The sequence below is a fragment of the Rhineura floridana genome, chromosome 3, assembly GCF_030035675.1.
Source record: "Rhineura floridana isolate rRhiFlo1 chromosome 3, rRhiFlo1.hap2, whole genome shotgun sequence".
Taxonomy (NCBI): Eukaryota; Metazoa; Chordata; class Lepidosauria; order Squamata; family Rhineuridae; genus Rhineura; species Rhineura floridana.
In genome coordinates this window covers 197,774,696-197,796,355 of record NC_084482.1, presented here as the reverse complement: position 1 = coordinate 197,796,355, position 21,660 = coordinate 197,774,696, and the positions used below count along the sequence as shown (strand labels likewise).

Below are 21,660 nucleotides of genomic sequence, written 5' to 3'. Positions count from 1 at the left end.
CTGATGTTTTGTGATATTCATTTCATATGTTATTTTATAGTATTTATAGTCATGATACTTGTAGCTTGTGGTTATTATAGCTCGTGGCAAAAACAAATAAAACTGAGCTAATCAATTCATTTCAAGGCATCCATTAAGGTTTTTTTATTTTAAAAAAATAGCAGTTTTATTGCTTGGTCTCATTGAAGATTACAGAGCAACATAAAACAATAGTAGTAGTTTCTCCACAATGTGCCATACAGAGAAGACAACAAAAATAAATATCCATATAAATAAATAAATAAGCAATATTGTTAAAGAAAAATTAAGTCACAAGATTTTTCCCCTTTTGAAATCCTTGCTTTTGTGGCAACAGCACAGCACTTCAGCATAAAATATACTGTGCCATCAGAGTAAATAAAATTAGAATATCTCAGATATTCTGACGTCAGATTGCATCTTTGATGCAAACATCATCAAAGAGATTTTCTCTCTCTTTTTCAGTAAACTGGGAGAGACCTTGAGGACCCTGCTGCCAGCGTGGTCCTCTTCCAAAATTCAGGAGAAGTTCATGTAATATACATAATTAAATCAACATATTCAAATCATAGCAGATATACATAGTATATATACAAATGATCTGAGGAAGGGTGTCTGGAGCTGGGTTCAAAGGAGCACAATTCCTTTTGTTTTTGGTATCACAGACACATTTTTTTCTCTCTCTCTCTCTCTCACACACACACACACACGTTTCTACCAGATATTCCCATGGTGGATGGGACTATGACCAGCCCTGCTATTAGGCAGGGTGAGGCAGCCATCTCAGGCAGTTGGTTTGGGATGTCATGAAAGGGCAGTCAAATTCTTGGTTATTTATGATTATTGTATTTTTAACAGCCAGGAAGATCTTCCGGGATTTTATGCCAACACAATTTGGCCTTGAATACAAGGCACCTTGATGGCATGGGAGGGCATCATTTATTGCTTTGACTAAGTCAGCAAAATGCCTTTGGCCAGCCCTGAGAAATCCCTACATTTGAGGGCAGCTTCACACATTACACAGGGTTGTAACCAACTTACTCACAGTAGACCCACTGAAATGAACAGACCTAAGTTAGTCATGTCCATTCATTTCAGTGGATCTACACTAAGCAGTACAAACATTGGATACAACCTACAGTATCCAAAGAAAGTGTGATAATCCAGCAGCGTCGTCAGAGACAGCCCTTATACATGCATTTGCAAATAAAACACTAATTCACAGAATGCTTAGAACATTGCATTATCATTATTATTGCATTGGTGTGGTTCTAAGCTCACAAAAGAAGCATACATTCAGCACCCGCTCAGTCTTCCAGCCAAACTCCCTTTGAATAAATAAATAAATATAAATAAATAAATTAGATTAACTAAGAATAAATAATAACAACAACGCTGGGTCATGTTTTCCCAGGACACACCACTCCTACACCGGGTGCCACTTCAGGGATCAATCTCTTGTTTCTGATCAGCAAATTTTCAGACTTGAAAGTGAGCATCGCACAGTTCCCCTTTCTTTTTGACGGCCCTTGTATAGCCAGGGATACTAAGAAGCAACGTTAATTTGTATTTCAAATAGCGAGGACCAGAGTAGGAGGAATAAGCAAGTTGTAACTAAAGGCCAAGAGGGCATAGAGCAAGAGGCTTCCATTACATGGCAACAATCCCAAAATATATCTGTCCATGGTGGGTAAAGTCCAGATACTGGGAAGATTCCGTTTTGGACCACACGTGGTCTCCTTTATTCAATCTAAAGACAGCCCCTTGATAAATGGATTCAAACCACATACTCTTGTGGCCCTGGGTGTCACTTCCGCCCTCACAGACAGACTTGATGGCTTTCAGCAAGTCCACATTGGAATTGAACTGTGAGGAAGACCACGATACGGTGTGGCTGAGCAGCAGAGGGGACTCCGGGCAGGTGTCACCATGGAACATGACCTGAGAGTAGACAAAGTAGAGTCCAGTGGAAGGTACTACAAGGGAGTTGTCATTTTTGTCCAACTGCATACCATTCTCCTGTATGGCAGGTGCCACATCTGTCGTCCAGACCAATTGTTTGTTGGGTGTTCTAACAGCTGTAAAGGAAGGGTCAGTAGAAAAACCAATCAGTATCAAAGAGAGCGACTTGTCCACACATGTAAAGAACCCCTCTCTGTGCTCCTCTGCTAAGGCTTCGGCCTACAAAGTTCAGGTCTGGTTTCCTTGAGGGGAACTTTGTTTTGGCCTACTCCTTTGGTAGATTGGAGAGTACAATGCCAGTTCCTACTTTAAGAGTCCTTTGGGCAGAAAGAGCCTTAATTGGTGTGCACCCATGACCCCGCCAAACTCTGGTAGCAACTACACGGGATAAAGATCAAGACTTGGAGCTTCAAGGAGGCCGAAAAATGTGTTCATAACTGAAATGTTTCAGTACTAGATGTTGTAAAAGGCCCAGACGTAGCTTTGCCAAAATAATGCTGTAGATAGCATGGTGAATCAGGCTGTGGAAGCCCAGAAGTCCATTGGCTACATTTTGACCAGTCAACATCTCTCAACCTACTCATTACGTACTTTCAGTATGAACCTTGCAACTCACTGTCATTATCATAAATTCTTGGGCTTATGGCTTCATCTAGTACCCCCTTATTGAGAATGCTTCATTGTAAGGTTGCTTGATACTCCATTCTTTTAAGGGATGGCCCGTTGCCTCACTTTCTGTCTCTGTATCTCAGGATAACACTCCATGCATCTGATGGTGGACAGTAGTCCATGAAAGCTTATGCCATAATAAAGTTGTTAATCCTCAAGGAGCCATAATAATCTGCTCTTTTTCCCACAGAAAAATTTTCTGTTTCTGTTTTCCTTCATTTCAGTCACTGTAACACCCTCACTTTTGTTACTGTGATCTAATCAAAGCTATAGAAGGATGAGGGCCATAGCTCAATGGTAGGCATCTGATTTGCATGCAGAAAGCTCCAGTTTTAATCCCCTCCATCTCCAAATCGGATGTCCCCTGCTTGAAACCCTGAAGAGCCACTGCCAGTCCGTGTAGACAGTACTGACCTAGATGGGAGCAGTGGTCTGACTCAGCTTCCTATGTTCCTAAAAGGAACCCAACTCCAGAAACCCCTTTTAAGCAACTTTGAAACACCCTCTTACCAATGGCATGGGCAGCTGGTTTATTGGACATCAAGGCTTGCACTTTCATTGTGTCCGGCAACCCTTCTGCAAAGACAAAAAGAAGGCAGATTGTCAGATGATACATCATCTTCTTTAAAGGAACCCCACAAGGCTTGATTAACTTGTCGCTGCAGCATATTCTTCAGTTGGCTAGGCAATCAGTATTTTAAATGTGCCACGGACAAGTCTCCCTTTGCAGATGTAGGCAGTTCAACAATGCTGGTAGTCTAGCCCAGGGGAGGGCAGATTTCAGGCTTAAAGGATCTGCTGTGCATCTGACTAAAACCCCAAGATCCACCAACTAGACCATGGTGCCTGTGACCAGCTGCTTAGCACAGAGATTTGTTTCCTCTGTACACCCTACATTTAAGGTGCATTCAAATCGCATGACTTCCCTCCACAGAATCCTGCGAACTATAGTTTAAAGGTACTGGGTATTATAGTTCTTTAAGGGGTGAATGTATGGTGTGTGTACCCTGCCTCAGAACTGAATCAAGTCCTCGCACCCCAAAATCCAGCTTTCTTTATTTTAGCAGTCTAATTGGAGGGGAGTGGGGAGGGTCTTTTTGTTGTTGCTATAGGTCTATTATTTTCAAATCTCACTTATTTCAGTGTGAGGAGGAAGCACTTAAAAGGTGCTGAGCTTTTGGCCAGGTTCTGCTCACTGTCTCCCAATGGTCTGGGAAGACAGAGAGAAGCCCCGCAAGTTAGGACTCCTGAGATTTCAGCAAGGGGAATGGGCCATTGCACTGTCAGGTTTGGGAGGTTTTTCTTAAGAAAATGTCGCCGTTAGGAAGAACTTACCAGAAAATGAGTTTCTGTTTTCCCTGGCATCCTGAAAAAAGAAAAGGAATGGGGAAATGAGGTGAATACATTTGTAATAATGTTATTCGTGTAGTGACTGTGCAAACTGAGCTGGTGTTACAAACGTCCAACACATATGAGGTGTGTTTCGGATGTAAGAGTAACAGCCTTGCAAAGTGGCAGAACTATAGGGATAACAGAGCTGACTGCACATCCCTGTAGAGATGCAGTGGGCATTGGATCCCAATAAGCCACTCAGTGACCACCATCATAAGATTGGCAAGTGTTCTTTGGTCATTATCAGTGACTGACACAGTAGGACAGCCCATTTGGCAAGACCAAATGTTAGTGTTACTCCCTACTTTAAGGTGGTGGTGGGGAAACAAACAGGTGCTACAGAAAGATCTGAATTTTGAGGTTTTGACTGCAGCGCAAATGGAAATTAAGCATTGTTTGGAAAGTACTGAGAAATTTGCTGTTTAGGAGTGGTGTCACAGAGTATGGCAATTAGCTGTAGAGGAGAAATTAACAGCAGTGCAAACTAGCCAGGGAGGGAAATGCAGCAAGACAGCCTTTTGGATGAGCAGTTCCCTTTTCTCACCTATGTTAATTCAAAGGGAGGGTCACCAGTTCAGCAATGGTCATTTTGGAGACATACTAGGGGTGCTTATAACTGTCACCTTCCTAAGAAACTTTACTGTATGTATCTCAGCCTCAGCTGTGTATGTAACTCTTGGATCCTGTAACAACGGTGGTAGTAGTTTATTATATTGGTTTTTTAATTGTGTTAATTAAAACTAAATATTTTAAAAAATTAAAAAACGTGCCCAAAATTCAGTATCTCCAAAGAGTAAACATGTGTGTACACACAAGCAGAAATGGACATGCATTCTCCCTGCCTCTGTAAGCCTTGGGCCACCAGCTCCTCTGAAGCCCAAATTGATAGCCTCAAGGACTCTTCAAAATTTCAGCTCCTCTTAAGATATTCTGGCCACCTGAGATGCTCATGAAGGATCTACACAGCCACTTATATGGGCTGAGAAAAAAAAACACCTTCCAGTATTTACTGTTTGCCTGCAATGGCAAAACCAGGGAGTTTGGCACGGCAAGCACCTGGCAGACCAGAGGTCATGGGTGGCAGTGGGTCGAGTTCAGCTTGATAGATCACCACAGTTGTTCAGGTGTCATTGCCGATCTAACTTGGCAAACTTTTTTTTTAATTCCTACATCAGAATCTAGGTTGTAGTTTTTTAAAAAAATACTTAAAAACAAACAAAGTTAACTTTGGAGACTTTTATAAATTGAAAATGTTTCCTATAAACTTGCCAAATTCAGTGTAAGTATACCTTGCTTCTTCTAAAAGGGTCATTCTTAGTCATTGAGCTTGTTGGGAGCGGGGATTAAATTACAACAAGGCAAATTTGTCAATGGTGATGATGTTCATTGGGCTATTTATTTTATTATGCATTTGTTTTAAACAGTTTGCATCCTTTCTCTCCATCATTCAATGTATGGGGTTGCATTTTTTCCCTTTCTGTAATGTGTTTGTGCATTTCGTGAAAACCCACCAAATTTTTACCAATGAAGACCCACCCCCATCTCTCCCTCTCTCTCTCTCTTACGCACACACGCGCACCCTTGCTGCTTACCTGGTGTTCTGACTGCTTGAAGGCGCCGAACTGCAAGACGGCAAAAACGAACGTGGCCCCGATCAAGAGCAGCAGGGAACAGACGGTTAGGCATTTCCAGCGGCTGTCTTTCTGCGGCTTTTCGCGCACCACGACGATTTTGTGGTCCCCTTTCTCCACGTCGTACACCAAATGCTCGGAGCTCATCGCTAGCGGATGCGCCTCGGATGATGGATGCGCTGCCGTCGAGGTGGAAGGACGGGGGGCCAAGGCGGATTACAAATCAGCAAGCGGGAAGCGACGGCCTTTTTTCGCCAGGCGGATTTCGCGGGTTTTTTTGAATTTAGATCACTTCAAAATTCAAAACAAAAGAAGAAGAAAAAAACCGCCGATTCAAGGGATGCCTTCAAGAATTCTAGCGAGGGACTTTGTGCCAAGAGCCGCACACGTCGAAGATAAAAGTTGTCACAGAAGTGTCGCTTGTGCTGCTCTGGTGCGGTTCTTCGAGTATGCTTTGCGCAGGAGGGTTGGCGCCTCTCCCTTGTCAACCCTTCTTGACTTTCGACGGGTGTGCGGCTCTTTGGAGAGAAGATTGGATGCTTCAGGGCTGCCGGCTTTGCCTTATATACCTCCTCGCCAGCCCTGTGATCTCGGAGAGAGACAAGATTTTTTTCCCCGCCCACAGCTCAAGGCTGCCAGTTGTGGAAGGAGGAAGAGGGAAAAAGCGTAACAGAAAGAGGAAGCTTGTAACAGAAAGCCCGCTGCTGCTGCTGCTGCTGGGACATCCCCCAAAGGCCTTTCTGTAGTGGGGAGGGGGGTGGCGTCAGGTGAAGGACGTAACCCCCCACGCGCCCTCCCGCACCTTGGAAAACTGCTGCCAGTCTGTGTAGACAATACTGGATTACATGGACACAGGCTCCTGTGTTCGAGGCCAGTGTGGTGTAGTGGTTAAAGTGCTGGGCTGGGACCTGGGAGACCAGGGTTCAAATCCGCACTGGGCCAGGAATTTTTCCACAGAACCTACCTTGCAGGGTTGTTGTGAGGATAAAATCAGGAGGGGGAGAACCATGTTTGTCCGCCCCCTTGAGCCCCTTGGGGGGGAAAGGTGGGGTATAAATGCAATAATAAATAAATAACAAAGAGCAAATGGTTTTGCCTTACTGTTGGGTGTCAAGAGAATGATGCGAGGTACAAATCATGCATTATGATTATTATCAGTGCTTTCTGCGGTAAAAAATGAAGTGCCGGTCGTACCGATATATTGACGAAAGTGCTGTGGGTGCCCGCACCCAACGGTTGTCATGGGCAACAAAAAAACGAGGTGCCGGTATTCCATACCTGTCGGAAGGCAGAGCTGGGGTCCCAATCCCGGGGAGCTACAGCCGTTGGTCTGGTTCCTGAGTCATATCCTGGGCCTGACAATACCTGTGAGTATCATCACAAAAAAGCACTGATTATATTGTTGTTGTTGTTGTTATTTACCCCACCCTTCACCATAAGGTCCCAGGGCAGGTGACAACTATATGAACATACAATTCCACAACTTAGGGGCTGCCACAGAGATAGTGCCCTGTCCTGGGCCACCACCACCCTGAACTTAGGTGCGGGGGGGGGGGACATGACACATTTATTTATTTATTTATTACATTTATACCCCACCTTTCTTTCACCCTGGAACCCAAGGCAGCATACATGTGGTTCCCATGCAGTCTCCCATTCACGCACTGACCAGACCCAGACCTGCTTAGCTTCAGCAAGGTGGTGGCTTCATGTGCCTTCAGACCATAGCCTGGCTCTGAAGATTTTACAGGCATAGCCCTTACATACATAAGGTCTGTAATCAAATCTCATGTCTTTAACGGGGGGATTTAAAGACGGAGGCTCTGATTTTGATCAGAGTAGCAGTAGTGAACATGCAATCACACCTGCTTCACTTTAGCAAGGCAATGTCCTCATGTGCCTTCAGATTATATCGAGACCACTGTGGGGCTAACAGCTGTGGAGCCCCTGATTATGGATGCCCACCCCCAGCCACTGGTTGAGACTTACTTGGTAGTGCTAACATTGCTTTCTTTTAGGCATCAGGCAAAACCATTTTTATTATTTTAAAGTATTTCTGGTGGTTCTTTTATCTGCTGGTTCCACCTTTTATTTGTGATTTTATATATTTGCCTTTTTTTTTTTAACCACATAAACTGTCCTGTAATCAGTTCTGGCGCAAGGCTGTTTTTTTATGTAGCATTGAAGGCACTTCTGCATAGCAATTTATTTGTGGATTTGTTGGTGTTCATGCATGCAAGGTTTGTCCAGCATCCATGCAGCGCCTCATCAAACCGCCATCCCATATTTTCTCTCCAGCTTAATCTGGATTTACCATCTCCATGAAAAATCCTATGTAAAAAACATTTTTTTAAAAGCCCACAGAAACATTAAATCCAGATGAAAGGGAGGGAATATGGTATGGCATTATGATGAGGATAATGTGTGTGGATGCCGCATAAAACTTGCATCAGAAGCAACTGCGAGTCCACACTAAACAGCAGTGTGGAAGTCACTGAGTGTTCAGAACCCGCTCTTAAAACACACAGGTTTCAAAGGCCTGTTTGGAATTGGTGGCTAAGTCTGAAGGATCACTGGCACTGGCATGCATGGCAACATTTTTATTCCTCTTTAAACTCCTCTCGGACCAAATTCCCAGATTGCCTTTTGAAACAGAGAATGTTTAAAGAGCAATACAGGAGTCACATATAGGGCAGCTTCTGAAAAGAAAACACTCTGCCGAACAGCTACGTATGCACCTGACATATCCTTTGGGATCAGGGCCTTTGGCTTCTCTTGTGTTATTCACAGAATTTGGATCCTTTAATCAAGGGATAAGGAGGATGGAAAGAGGCCAGGAAATACTAGGCCCTGCCCCTATCCCACCAGGGCCCTACCTTTGACTCCCAGGCCTGCCCCTTTGCTCCCAGGCTCCAGGGCGGGCCACCCCTTCATCTCAGGTTTCTTGGAATCCACAACCCTACTTGGTAGATCTGACGCAGAATTATGATGATGATGATGATATTGATGATGATGATTTCTTACCTGCCCTTCACCATAAGGTTCCAGGGCAGGTTACAGCAATATAAAAATACAAGATTAAAAAACAATTTACAATCAGAAGAATGGGATGTGTCCTAAAATTATATATCTCAGGTGTCCAAGTCCAGGGAAAAGAGGTGTGTCTTCTTCACAGGATATGACAAATCTATGGAACAGAGATTCCAGGTGCATCTCTGTGGGGAGGGAATTCCACAGCTAACAATGGTGGAACTACTAAGAGAGCCCCATCTGCCGATCTTAACACCCGCAGGGGTCTGTAGGGAAGGTCAAGAAAGTCAGACTTAACAAGACCTGGGGATAGCTAGAGACCATATAGGCCTCTGAAACCAAGCTGGAAAATGTCCTGGATTTTGATACAGTCCCTGCTGGGATCTGTGCCCAATTGGGAAATTCTCTAGGAATGGGAATGTTGCTAGCTTTCTGGCCTAATTCTAATATAGAACTGGTGTTTGGACCATGCTGTTTCAGACAGCAGGCACTCAATTCTTGTCCGTACAAAAAATAAAATCGGGAAAAGGCTAGACCACAAATCTTCTGGCATGTTAGTTCTGTATGCGGAAGGATTTTTTGGTATGGAGGAGCATTATGTCATATGAGCCCACACCTGAAGTGATTCAGCCCAGAGCTAAATGACCTCCTTGAAGATAACTAGGCCTCCATCTTGGCCGGTGGGCTTTAGGTGGGGTGAGTGACCTTTAGACTCGCTTAAATTATCATGTATATTCAATGAACTGTTAACTGTTGATTGATTGATTGATTATGTTGCAGTGACATCATACTTTTTATTATATATCATTATTGTAGTATCGACCTCCTGACTTGTTTTAAATTGCTGCTTTATTTCTTTTTTAATTGTTGTGCTATTTTACTAGCCTTGCTTTACTGTGCATATTAACTGTGGATCTTTATTTTACTATTTTGATGGAATTGTTTAATGTTGTATTTTTAACTATGTGTGTGATATTTTTGCAACTAGTTTTATACTTGTATGCTGCTTAGAAACCACCTTGACAATTAAGCAGTATATAAATTACTTAATTTTACTAATAATGATACTGCATTTAGTCTGGGTTTTTGTTTTAAAGTGAATCGTTCTGAGTGCAGATGTATTTGTGGAAAATGTGGTGTATAATTAAACTGGCTATGACTATGTTCAAATTATGAGGGAAAAGATGGATGAGTGAAATGGAATCCATAAACCCAGTGCTTTCTATTTTATGTATATCCCACCTTTTCTCCGAGGAGCTCAAGGTGGCATACAGTACATGGTTCTCTCCCTCCCCCATTTAATCCCCACAACAACCATGTGAGGTAGGTTAGGCTGAGAGGCAGTGACTGACCCAAGGTCACCCACTGAGCTTCATGGCTGGGTGGGGATTTGAACCTGGTGTCCCAGGGCCTAGTCTGACACTCTAACCATTACATCACACTGCCTCTTTTTTGTGACAGTACTCACTGGAATGGAGTACTGTCACCTTTTTTTGCTGCCCATAGCACCCATTTTGTGCTGACATCCACAGCCCTCTGTCAACGTATGTGTATCCACACCTCATTTTTTCTTTTTTTTTAAAGGCAGTGCATAAATCCCACCTTTCACTTCCCCTAATTTTTATGATCACATTATGATCCCCTTCAGAGCTTCTTTTAGAAACAGTAGCTAAGCCCTCCGCCCATAATGAGCATTGGGTGTGGCCACAGAACATGGATTACGGTTATCATTTTGAAAGTTGACCTTGGGCCAGGTACAGTCTCTCAGCCTAACCTACCTCACATGGTTGTTGTGGGGATTAAATGAAGAAGGGAAGAACCATATACACTGTCTAGAGCTCCTTGGAGAAAAGATGGGATAAAAATGTAATAAATAAATGAAATGAGATATTGCTGGTAACTAGGGGATCTATCTGGCGTTCCCCTCCCCCTGCTGCGCACACGCATGACACACACACATTTTCCTAAGCATTTCCTCTCACAGTTCATTCAGATTGGAACCCCTTATCCAGTTTCATACAAGTGAAAGGGAGCAATTGTACTCCATTGACTTGTAGATGACGTGGCATGGGGTTGATTTGGTGGCCGTATAAGCTACCAACCATCACCGCATTTGAGCAACTGTGACCTAAGCAATCTCTCATGAGTGTTGCAAATCTTAGGCAAATCCTCACTGTACTTTCTTGGAAATAAGTAAGCTCCACTGAACACAATGGGACAGAGTAAACATGCATAAGATTGTTGCCGTGGTAGTATGCAATCAGAATCATAAAGGCTGTAGAAATGAAACTGCCTGTAGAAAATCACTCATTTTGCTAGCTTGGGTTTGCCAGGCCGGAAAATCCAGACAATCTACTACAATTACCTCACCAAAGGAATTTCATCCCTTTCTTGGCTTCCACATAAGCTGTGTCAGTAGGAAGTAGCATTTGTTCACTTTCAATTTCATCCTTGTGATTCCAAGCTGCCCTCCATTTTTCAAACTGGAAACTGAAACCATGGCCCTCAGGGTCAGCCAAAGACATTTTCCTGCCTGAGGCAGAGCAGCACACGTGTCCCTCTTCTGAATCAAGGGGCCCATCCATATCTAGCTGCAAAATCTGTGTTTTCCATATTCGGTACATGCCCTGTTTGTGGTCGGATTATTGTGAAAACCCAACTATCAAGCATCCATACGTGTGGCCTTTTTTTTTCTAAATTGCTTTAGCATTGGCCACTCCCCTAAGTCTACCCCTTTTCAGTGATTGGCCCATAATGGGTGTTTGCTTTTCGTGCTTTTTCGGAAGAGTGCAATAATGTATATCTTCTTTTTTTTAGTTCCACTTCCCACGGATGTGCAGGTTTGTGAATGTTCTATTAGGTGGAAAGGAGACAAGGGGCTTGGCGTATGACGGAGGAATGCTCATGGACCGCCTATTGCACAAAAGTCCGCGGCATTGCATCTGAGTGCACAGGCATTAATGCAGTTGATTATCACTAGAAAATACAATAATGCTGGGAAAAACAGAAGGGAGTAGAAAAAGAGGAAGAACAAACAAGAGATGGATTGATTCCATAAAGGAAGCCACAGACCTGAACTTACAAAATCTGAACAGGGTGGTTCATGTAACAAAAATCGGTTTAGGAAAGCATATCGGTTTCTCGGTGGTATTTCTAATGCAGATTTGTGAATGCGAAAATCTGTACGTCATATGGATAACGGTGAATTAACGGAGGACACAACGCTATAACATTGCAGATTATACTCTTGTAGGGAGGGGCCCAAAGTGCATAGCTGGCCATATGATTTTGGCACCTGAGGCAGGAAACCCCTCAAGCACCTCTCCCCATAAAATAAATAAATAAATAAATAGCCAACAATCTGCTGCCCTTTCATTACACCAAAAATCAGCTCCGGAGACCACTGTGTCACTCTGCCTAATGGTAGGGTTGGCCCCAAAGTTCTCTGTAGAGGAATACCACTCTGTGCTGCATGCTTCGATATCACCTCAGAGATCTTCTTTGTAGAGAAATGATGAATATGGACAACCATTTTCCAAGTGTGAATTTCCCATGGTGCCTTACCAAAGGACAAGGTTGGGTGCACCACACATGGCTGTGAGTCGGTGGCTGTATGCCAGTGGTGGAAGGGCTGGACCCAGTGGTGAGCATGGATGGAGTCTGGGCTTACACACACAAACATTGCCTGCACCACACACAATGGGAATTGGCCGAGTCCCATGTAGAAAACCAAACTGCCCAAGGATGCCTTTACAAGAGCATTAGATAAATACTTGGAAAGTTATTAATAAAGTTACTAATGGCTAATAGCTATGATGGCTATGCTCTGCCTCGATTTTCGGTATGCTTCTGAATACCAGTTGCTGGAACCGCACAAGAGGAGAGTGCTGTTGCGCTTGGTGGGCTTCCCATGGGTATCTGGTTGGCCACTGTGAGAACAGGATGTTGGGCTAGATGAGCCACTGGCCTGATCCAGCAGGTTCTCCTTATGTTCTTAAGGGCAAGATTCCTCATTCCATGATGGTAGTGTAATCATTTATATCCTCCTATTAAGCGATGAGTGAGAGGGATTTTTTTTTAACCTCACATTATTTGTTGCCAACATTTCTATCTTACACATTTAATAAAAAGTGCAACTACCACTTTTAAACATCAGATAGATAGATAGATAGATAGATAGATAGATAGATAGATAGATAGATAGATAGATAGATAGATAGATAGATAGATAGATAGAAAGATAGATAGATAGATAGATAGATAGATAGATAGATAGATAGATAGATAGATAGATAGATAGATAGATAGATAGATAGATAGATAGATAGATAGATAGATAGATAACATTCAATACAATTTAAACATCATTAGCAACATAAAGTCATACTGAGAGACTAACAATCAAAAGTTCTGGAAAAATTAAAAAATGGTGGCCTGACAACTGAAATGATAACCAAATTGGATGTGAGGCCTGTCTTGCTTGAAAGAGAATTTCATAGGCAGGGAGCCACCACTGAGAAGGCTCTCTCTCTCTCTCTCTCTCTCCTGACAGATTGGTGTTGGAGCAGCCTACACAATTTGTCATACAATGGTCATCTGCTTGACCCCTCTCTATCATCCTGCAACTGTTAAGGAGAATTTTATGCCATTCTGTCCCTGACCAGAAATTAATGGAAGCAGCAATGTGGTAAGTTTGTCCTTGACACTTGGGAGGATGGTACACAACTTCTGTTTAGGGTGGTCAGACATAACCTTTATTTGAGAGAAGTGGAGTCACTTTGGAAGAACCCTCACTGCATTCAGTCAAAACATACATTTCGAGGAGTGGGGGTGGGGAAGGGAATGGTTCCACATCATTGCAGCAGGTAATGATTGTGCATGGCCCTGATTGGCTAGTGTTTGTGACATCATTGGGAAGCCTCAATTCCAAGACTGGTTTTGCATTCATTTTTTAAAAATAAATAAGGCTACAAAAGAGTGAACAAGCACATACACAGTGATTAAAACCATTTTTAAGGTTGAAAGCACCTCTGAAGCATGTGGGGAAGGGCACAATGGCTGAACAGCATTTAGTTTTCAGTTCGTTGGTGTGCCTGTCTGTCATTTCAATTAGGCAGATGGGCTCATGTGACAGCTAAAAGATCCTCTGTCAGTTGTCTTCTTGCATCTATGCTCACCATTAGTTAGATGTGCGCCATGTTACATTAACTTAGAGATAGGGAATCTTTTGGCCACGCTTGATGGGACTGAAGTTGAATTTTAAGTCATTTGAAGTTGAATCTATCAAATTTGTACTTTCCAAACAATATGAGAACCGAAACACAGCAATCCTTCTAAATTCCCACTTATTCAAATTTTGCAATGTAACCAACTGATGTGTACAAAAATGCACATGTTAGGGGAAGATGTGCATAAAAATGAGTATGTGAGTTAAAATAATATACGAAAATGCATTATATGAAGAGAAATTGCTTGCAAAATGTGTACATTACTCAAAACTGCCTACAAAATGTGTTTATTAGGAGAAATTTGCACTATTATTTATTTATTTATTTATTGCATTTATATACCGCCCCACAGCCGAAGCTCTCACTAAAATGCTGGTGAATTTTATCACAAATTGCTGTAGAAATGTGGAGAACTGAATTTAAGACTGGAAAAATGAGAAACTGGGAGAATCAAGAATGACAGATCTTTCCATCCCTAGTTGTAGTTCCATCCCTAGTTGTAGTTCCCCACACCTGCACTTGGAAAACAGCTGCCTATATATACCCTCCTGTCCCCCCTAAAAGAAGGAACAGCTAATTTCAGCTAGGGTTTAAACCAGGTAGCCAACACGGTGCTCTCCAGATGTTTTGGACTATAGCTCCCATGATCCACAACTAGCATGGCCAATGGTCAGGGATGATGGGAGTCGTAGTCCACAATATCTCGGGGTTACCATGTTGGCTACCCCTAGTTTAAACCTACTCTGCATGCTGGTGCTCAGTTCAGAAACATGTTCTGCAATTAAGAGGAGCCTGTCTTTAAGCAAGGTGTGCAGAGTGACTTTCCCCTCTCCACCAAATAATCCCAGCCAGACACCGCACATTAGGGATTAGGGGAAAGGGTTTCTAAAGCACGGAATATGACTTCCAAAGAGACCCGAGGTAGGTAGAGAGTGGATGTCATTCAATGAAACAGTTGAATGAAGGGGGGTTGCCCAGAATGACGAAAAAAGTAAGTAAAAATCACAGTTTTATTCCATTTATGTAAATTAAAATTGTAAAAAAAACGCGTAGGGCTTTTTTTACAATTTTAATTTACATAAATAGAATAAAACTGTGACTTTTTACTTATGTTTTTTCATCATTCTGGGCTACCCCCCTTCATTCAACTGTTCCAAAGAGACCCACCAATCCGCTCTCTTTTCAGAAATTAAGCAATGATTCCCGCCTCTGTTATTGATTTGCAGAGGTGCGCAGGAAGGTATGTTGTGTGACAAAATATTCCCCTCTGCTGGCATCACAGGCAACTGCAGTTCTACAGTTTGAGTCGTCAGGCAAGGACTGTTCACACATTTTCCTGTCTACAAATGGCACACAGGAGGTTGCCTTCTACTGAGCCAGACTATTGATCTGTCTAGCTCATTGTTATCTACACGATATTGTCCATGAAAAGACTACTGTCTGGCCCTCTGGAGAGTTGCTGCCAATCAGTGTATATGTAAGGCATCTTCCTATGTCCCGTCTGTTCAGATTCTTTGCACGCAGAAAGTCCCAGATTCAATTCTTGCTCAGTTTCTTGTTTTTCCAGTGTAAAATTCAGTTCTCTATATTTCTGCTGCAATTTGCAGATTTTTTTAAAATCCTCATGAAAATTCTTTAGTGTTTTAGTGCAAACATATAATAAACACATTTTGCATGCATTTTTGACTAACGTACACATTTTTGCAAGTAATTTCTCCTAATATAATGCATTTTTGTATGTTATTTCCACTAAGATATTCGTTTTTATGCACACTTTCCACTAATGTTTGCCTTTTTGTAAATATTGGTTGGAGAGCTGCATTGCAAAACTTGGAGAAATGCAAATTTCGAAGGATGGCTCTGTTTCAGTTCTCATATTCATATTCTAATATTGTTTTGGAAAGTGTACATTTGATAGATTCGGCATTAAACGCAAACTAAATGGAATTTCTCTTCCATCCCTGTTTTGATGTTTTACCAACTGATCTTCTTTTAAATATTGTATTGTTGGTTTATAAGCTTTCTCAAGCACACTTCAATGAAGAAAGCCAGGATATAAATTATTTCAATCAAACAATCAATCCATCAAAATAAAATGCCCAGTTTAAAAAGCACCAGGTAGTCTGGGATGGGAAAGTGCTTGCCTGCTGCTGTTGGACTACAATTGCCATCAGCCCTAGCCAGCATGGCAGATAGCCAGGGATGATGGGAATTGTAGTTAACATCTGGAAAGCACAACATTGGCTACCCCGCCCAGAGAGCTGCTGCCAGTCAGTAGTCAATACTGAGCTAGATGGACAAACAGCTTGGCCTGGTATAAGCCAATTTCCTGCATTCCTCTGTTATTTCCCCCCAGCATCAACTACTGCATCTGAGCATGGACATGTTTATAGCTATTAACAGGTCTATCGAAGGAACACAGGCAGATGACTTATACTGAGTCAGACACTGGTCCATCTAGCTCAGTATGGTCTACACTGACTGGCAGTAGCTTTCCGGGGTTTCAGACAGAGGTCTTTCCAAGCCCTATCTGCAGATCCTGGGGAATGAGTCTGGGACCCCCTGCACACAGAGCAGATGCTCTTCCACTGAGATATATCACTTCCCCTATGGCCATGCATTCATCCCTAAGCCTTTTGCTTTTTGAAGTACTATGTGCAAATTTGAAGAAGGCAGTTTCAGTTTGGCGGGAGTCCAATTGCAGTCTTAAGGGAAAGTTTGGAGGCAGGCCGGCTAGCTGCTGGTTGCAGCATGAGCACCAGCAGAAAGAGTGAAACTGACAAGTGGGTTTCCCACATTTGACCTTTTGGCAAGTCAGTTTCACCTCTGCCCAGAGATCTCTCTTTGCAGGCCCAGCACTGGTGTTAAACTTTAAAGGGGGGGGGAGAGAGAGAGAGAGAAAGAGAGATGAGGAATGCTCAGCTGTCATCATCATCTTCATCTGCTATTAATTAATTTAATTAAATTTAATTAGCTAAATTAGCTAATCTTTAGCACAATGCCCGTCAAAATAATACAGAACAAAACAATGCATGAAACGTCATTTAATCCATAAACAGAAGAATAAAACAAGAATTAAAAAAGAAGAAGAAGAAAAAGTGATGTTATGGCACTGTCAAATAAGTCCTTTGTGGACTCTCGTTGCAAAGAGGGCTTTATACCTTTTACCTACCCATCTGTGAGTGTTACTGCTGTGCCTACCCACCAAAATTGTTCCCAACACATATACCTTTCCTCACCTTTGTGCCACTTCCTGCCTTGGACAGTCCAATTCCTCAGTCGGTGAAACTTGTGCTGTAATGGTAGGAAGATTTTAGAATCTGAGCAGTGCTCCCTTTCAGATATGACTAGACTTGTATTTCTGTTCTGCATGACAGGCAGTCATTCAGCAGGTCATTAAGCTGAACCTAAGCATAAATCTTATCCTTTACTATATCTGAGATACTGAATCCTCAATATATTTATGCCAATGTTTTTGCTTGCATAGAAATAACTCACCCACCACCCACTTCAGCATTGGAAAAAAAACCCTCCAGAGGCACTTACTTAAATAGAAAATAGCAATATGAAAACAGATTTTTTAAAATATATAGCAACAATATTAGTAAAAATAACATACAAAAATGCATTATATTAAGGAACAATGCCTTGCAAATATAGATGGACAGACAGACAGACAGACACACACACACACACACACACACAGAGAGAGAGAGAGAGAGAGAGAGATGACACAATTGCATATGTGTATATTAGGAGACATTTGCACTAAAATTCTGATGAATTGCACTAAAATACTGATGAATTTTTAAATTAAGAAAAAAACCCTGCAAACTGATGTGGAAATATGGAGAACTGAACTTGGTTTGGAAAAATGAGAAAGGGAGAGAAAGTTAAATTGACAGATTCGCCCAACCTTTAATGGCCCAGTTAGACGAGGAAGGAAGAATGATTATTCTCCCTGACATGGCTTCATAATGATTCCACTCGTGTGAAATGCTTTGAGGACTTAGGAGGAGCATCTGCATAAAGCACCAAGGCCAGGTCCACACAGGCACGTAGATCACTTGACTGGTCTAATCTGAATGTCCTACTTCTGTGCTTCCCAGACGCATCCAGGTGGCCACTGTGGACAGCAGGATCCTGGATGACACAGGCCAGGGATGGGGGACCTTTTTACAGCCTGAGGGCGGCATTCCTGTCTGTGAGTGAGCAACCTTGCAGGGGGTCCTGCATGCCAGAGCCGCTCTTGGTCAAGAGGCAAAAGCAGAGCGACAGATATGACTCTTATCTTTGCATATTCTTATCTGGCTACCTACCAGTCATGTAAAAGTCAGTGGTTTCTATACTCTCTCTCTCTCTCTCTCCATCCTTCATTCTGGCAAGCAAGAGGCATTATCACAGGTCAATGACACATTCCTCCCAGGCAAACTCTCTCAAGATGGGTGTAGAGCAGGAAAGCGACAGGTATAGCTGGGAGAGAGATGTGGCCAGGAAACAGCCCCAAGGACCAGATGAAGAGCCCAGAGAGCCAAATCTGTATTTGGGCCCCAGACCCTGAGGTTCCCACCTCTTCCTCCTCCTCCTGATTCTGACACAGGCCTTTGATCTGATCCACCAGAGCTCTTCTTTCATCCTTAAGAAGGGAAGGGGCAGTCTTAGAATTCATTTTTGTAAGCCTTGTTGAGAGTCTTTTTTGGCTAAAGAGTGTGGCCTAACTGCTGTAAATAAAACAAATAAATAAAAATAAATCATGGAGTAGACCTATTAAAATCAATGGACGTAAGTTGCTTAAGTAACTTCAGCCCATTGGGCGACACTAAGTGAAGTAGTTCTGTTGGCCCAAGGACTTCTGGTTGCACAGTGGAAATTTCTCTCTTCTTCCTGCTCCCCCCCCCCGTGCACCCCCTAAATATGTTCTTGGCTTCCCCCCAACCCTCTGGAGTAGTTTTGGAGAGTGCACAGGGAGAGGAGAAGGAGGGGACATTCTGCTGTGCAACCAGAAGTCCTTCCTCCAACAACTACTTCATTGAAAACTGCCCCTTGATTCCAATGGGTCTACCTTGAATTTAACATCAACCTCAGCCAAAGAGTCCAGTGGCATGTTAGAATTTTTGACATGAACAGTTCATTGCACAGATAAATACACATAATTTCTATCTTGTTTCTAACACACTTTCTGTACAACTTACCCAGTTGCTCTTCTGTGGTAGTGATATCACATCTTCTCAGCAGCACTCAAGCCATTTTGCATCTGGGAGACTACAACAGTCCTTCCTCATTTTATTACTTACATGGTATTATCAATACTATAACGTTGGTCTTCAACTAGTGAGTCACAGCAAATTCCTATCCATGTTTACTCCTTATTAATATTTTACTGTATGGCCATTTTACATATTGGATTAGCATTTTATGTGTTGTATGTTGTTCATTGTCTTATTTATTTTTAATTGCTTTTACATGTTGTATTTTATCTTGTCAAGTCGCTGTGAGACTTTTTCTCTTGTAAGAAGTGACTGATAAATGTAATAATAATAAATAAATAAATAATCAGAAGTAAGCGTCATTGAATGAAATGGGGCGTACTTCTAGAAAAGAGGATACAGGGCTGCAGCTTCAGGAACCAAAACTGGGCCACCCACAGGTAGGGATGGAAAGATTCGTCTGTTTCGGTTCTCTCAATTTCTCATTTTCCCAATGTTAAATTCAGTTCTCTACATTTCTACAGCAATCTGCGATTTTTTTAAAAAAAATCCTCATGAAAATTATCCACCATTTTAGTACAAATTTCTCCAAATAAACATATTTTTGTAAGCAATTTTGAGAAAGGTACACATTTTTGCAAGCCATTTCTCATCTTTTCATATCTTTTTGCAGGTTATTTTCACTCATGTATTCATTTTTATGCACACTTTCCCCTAATATACGCATTTTTATACATTTGTTTAGTTGGAAAACTGCATCGCAAAATTCTAATAAATGCAAATTTCGAAGGATGGCTGGGTTTCGGTTCTCATATTGTTTCGGAAACTGCAAATTTGATAAATTCTGCTTGAAATGCGAACTGAATTGAGATTCTCCCCCATCTCTACCCACGGTACAAGTTAAAGTGTCTGACAACTATCATTTTATTGCTTATTCATTTTAAGGAAGGTGCTGTATCTTGTTCCTGGTAAAGGGGGGATAGTAGGCAGGACCTGAGTTGATTCCAGACTGTATTTTGTGGGAGAGATTCAACTGCATAACAGTGAATTTAGGTTTCTGCAATTAAAGCACTCCAGTGCAACAAACCTGCTTTTTTTAAAAAATCCAAAACTTTTGTAGTAAGGAAAATGATGGGAAAAGGCACTAGAAGGTGTGGGATAACAATCAACTGACAGGGAGTCATATAACTTCTGTGCAAACAAATCAGGAGGAATGATCAGTAAATGGTGCATGTAATACAACCTCCACATATACAAATCAGAATGAACTAACAGGGCACACGTATAACTTCTGTGCAAGCTTTGTGCAGGATGAATGCTCAATAAACGGGTTGCCTGGAAGTGACCTTTGACACATCAAAATGGTTCCACTGCTTTTGTAGACTTTTGTCTCCTTCCTCTCTTTCTTCCATTTTCTGTCTCCTCAAGGAAGTCCCTCCTCCCTGCCAGGGTCACCTAGGGGCAAAGTTCTGACATGCAAACTGGGAAGGAACTTCTGCTGTTAAGCTACATCAAGAGGATGAAGCCCAAAGATGGTGGGGGAGGGTCATGAAAAGAGATAAGGAGAGAGATCAGAGAAGGAAAAAGAATCGGAAAGCAGACATATTATTAGGTATAGCAGGCTGGGGTTAAAGATGGTCCCTCATCTTAAAAGTCCACTGTTATATGAAGGGGCCCTGTTTAGTAGCCACTGTCTCAAAGGATGAAAAGTCAGAACTGGTGCCAAAACAATATACAAACAGAACCATCAACAAAATATTCTCCTGTGCTTCAACACAACAGAAGCTAACAAGATAACAGTACAACGGCATATAAAAAACAGTGTGAAGGCTCATGAAGGCATGAGAAAGATTGAATGGCCTATGAAAATAAAAAGATCTTTGCCTCTCACTCAAAAGATATCAAAGTAGGTGCCAGGCGAGCCTCCCTGGTGAGGGAATTCTAGAGGTGTGGTGCCACCACTGAAAAGGCCCTCTCCCTGGCCACCACCCACCTCACCTTAGAAGGTGGGGGTTTCCAGAGAAGCGCCTCTGAAGATGACCACAGGCACATAGGCAAGTAGGTGTGGGATTCGGAAACAGGCATTCTTTCAGGTTATTGAGGCAAATATTACTTGTCCCCTGTGTTACAAAGGCCCAATGGGCCTCAACCAGAAATTGGGTATTTAGTGTTGCCGGCCCCATGCTGTGGAGCACTGTTCTGGCAGAGATTCGGCAGGCAGCCTCGCTTTTAACTTTCAGGAATCTTTTGAAGACTTTTTTGTACCGTCTGGCCTATGTAGCTGTTTAAAATGTTTCCTGTGTAGCCAGTTATTTTAATGATTGTTTTTGAAATGCTTTTATGCTGTTGTACACCGCCCTGATGTTTTGCAAGAGGGAGATTTATCAATATTTTTATAAAAAAATAAATCTACACTTCTTCCTTCGCTTCTTCCCTCATCTTCATCCTGTCCTGTAAATTACTCACTGTGCCTGGGGTGGGAAATTCCACAGCTCCCACGGTAATGAGGCCATGCATTCATCT

General features: G+C 42.3%; 1 protein-coding gene across 1 annotated transcript; it reads right to left on the bottom strand.

Annotated features, from left to right (window-relative positions):
* Positions 1-204: 204 nt before the first annotated feature.
* On the bottom strand, positions 205-6,192 carry TNF (tumor necrosis factor). The gene is made up of 4 exons (XM_061622118.1): positions 5,634-6,192; positions 3,985-4,015; positions 3,160-3,225; positions 205-2,096 (listed from the first exon to the last, which is right to left on the bottom strand). Exons 1-4 carry the CDS (start codon positions 5,817-5,819, stop codon positions 1,669-1,671), a joined length of 711 nt encoding a protein of 236 aa, XP_061478102.1. The 5' UTR covers positions 5,820-6,192; the 3' UTR covers positions 205-1,668.
* Between the last annotated feature and the right edge of the window lie 15,468 nt (positions 6,193-21,660).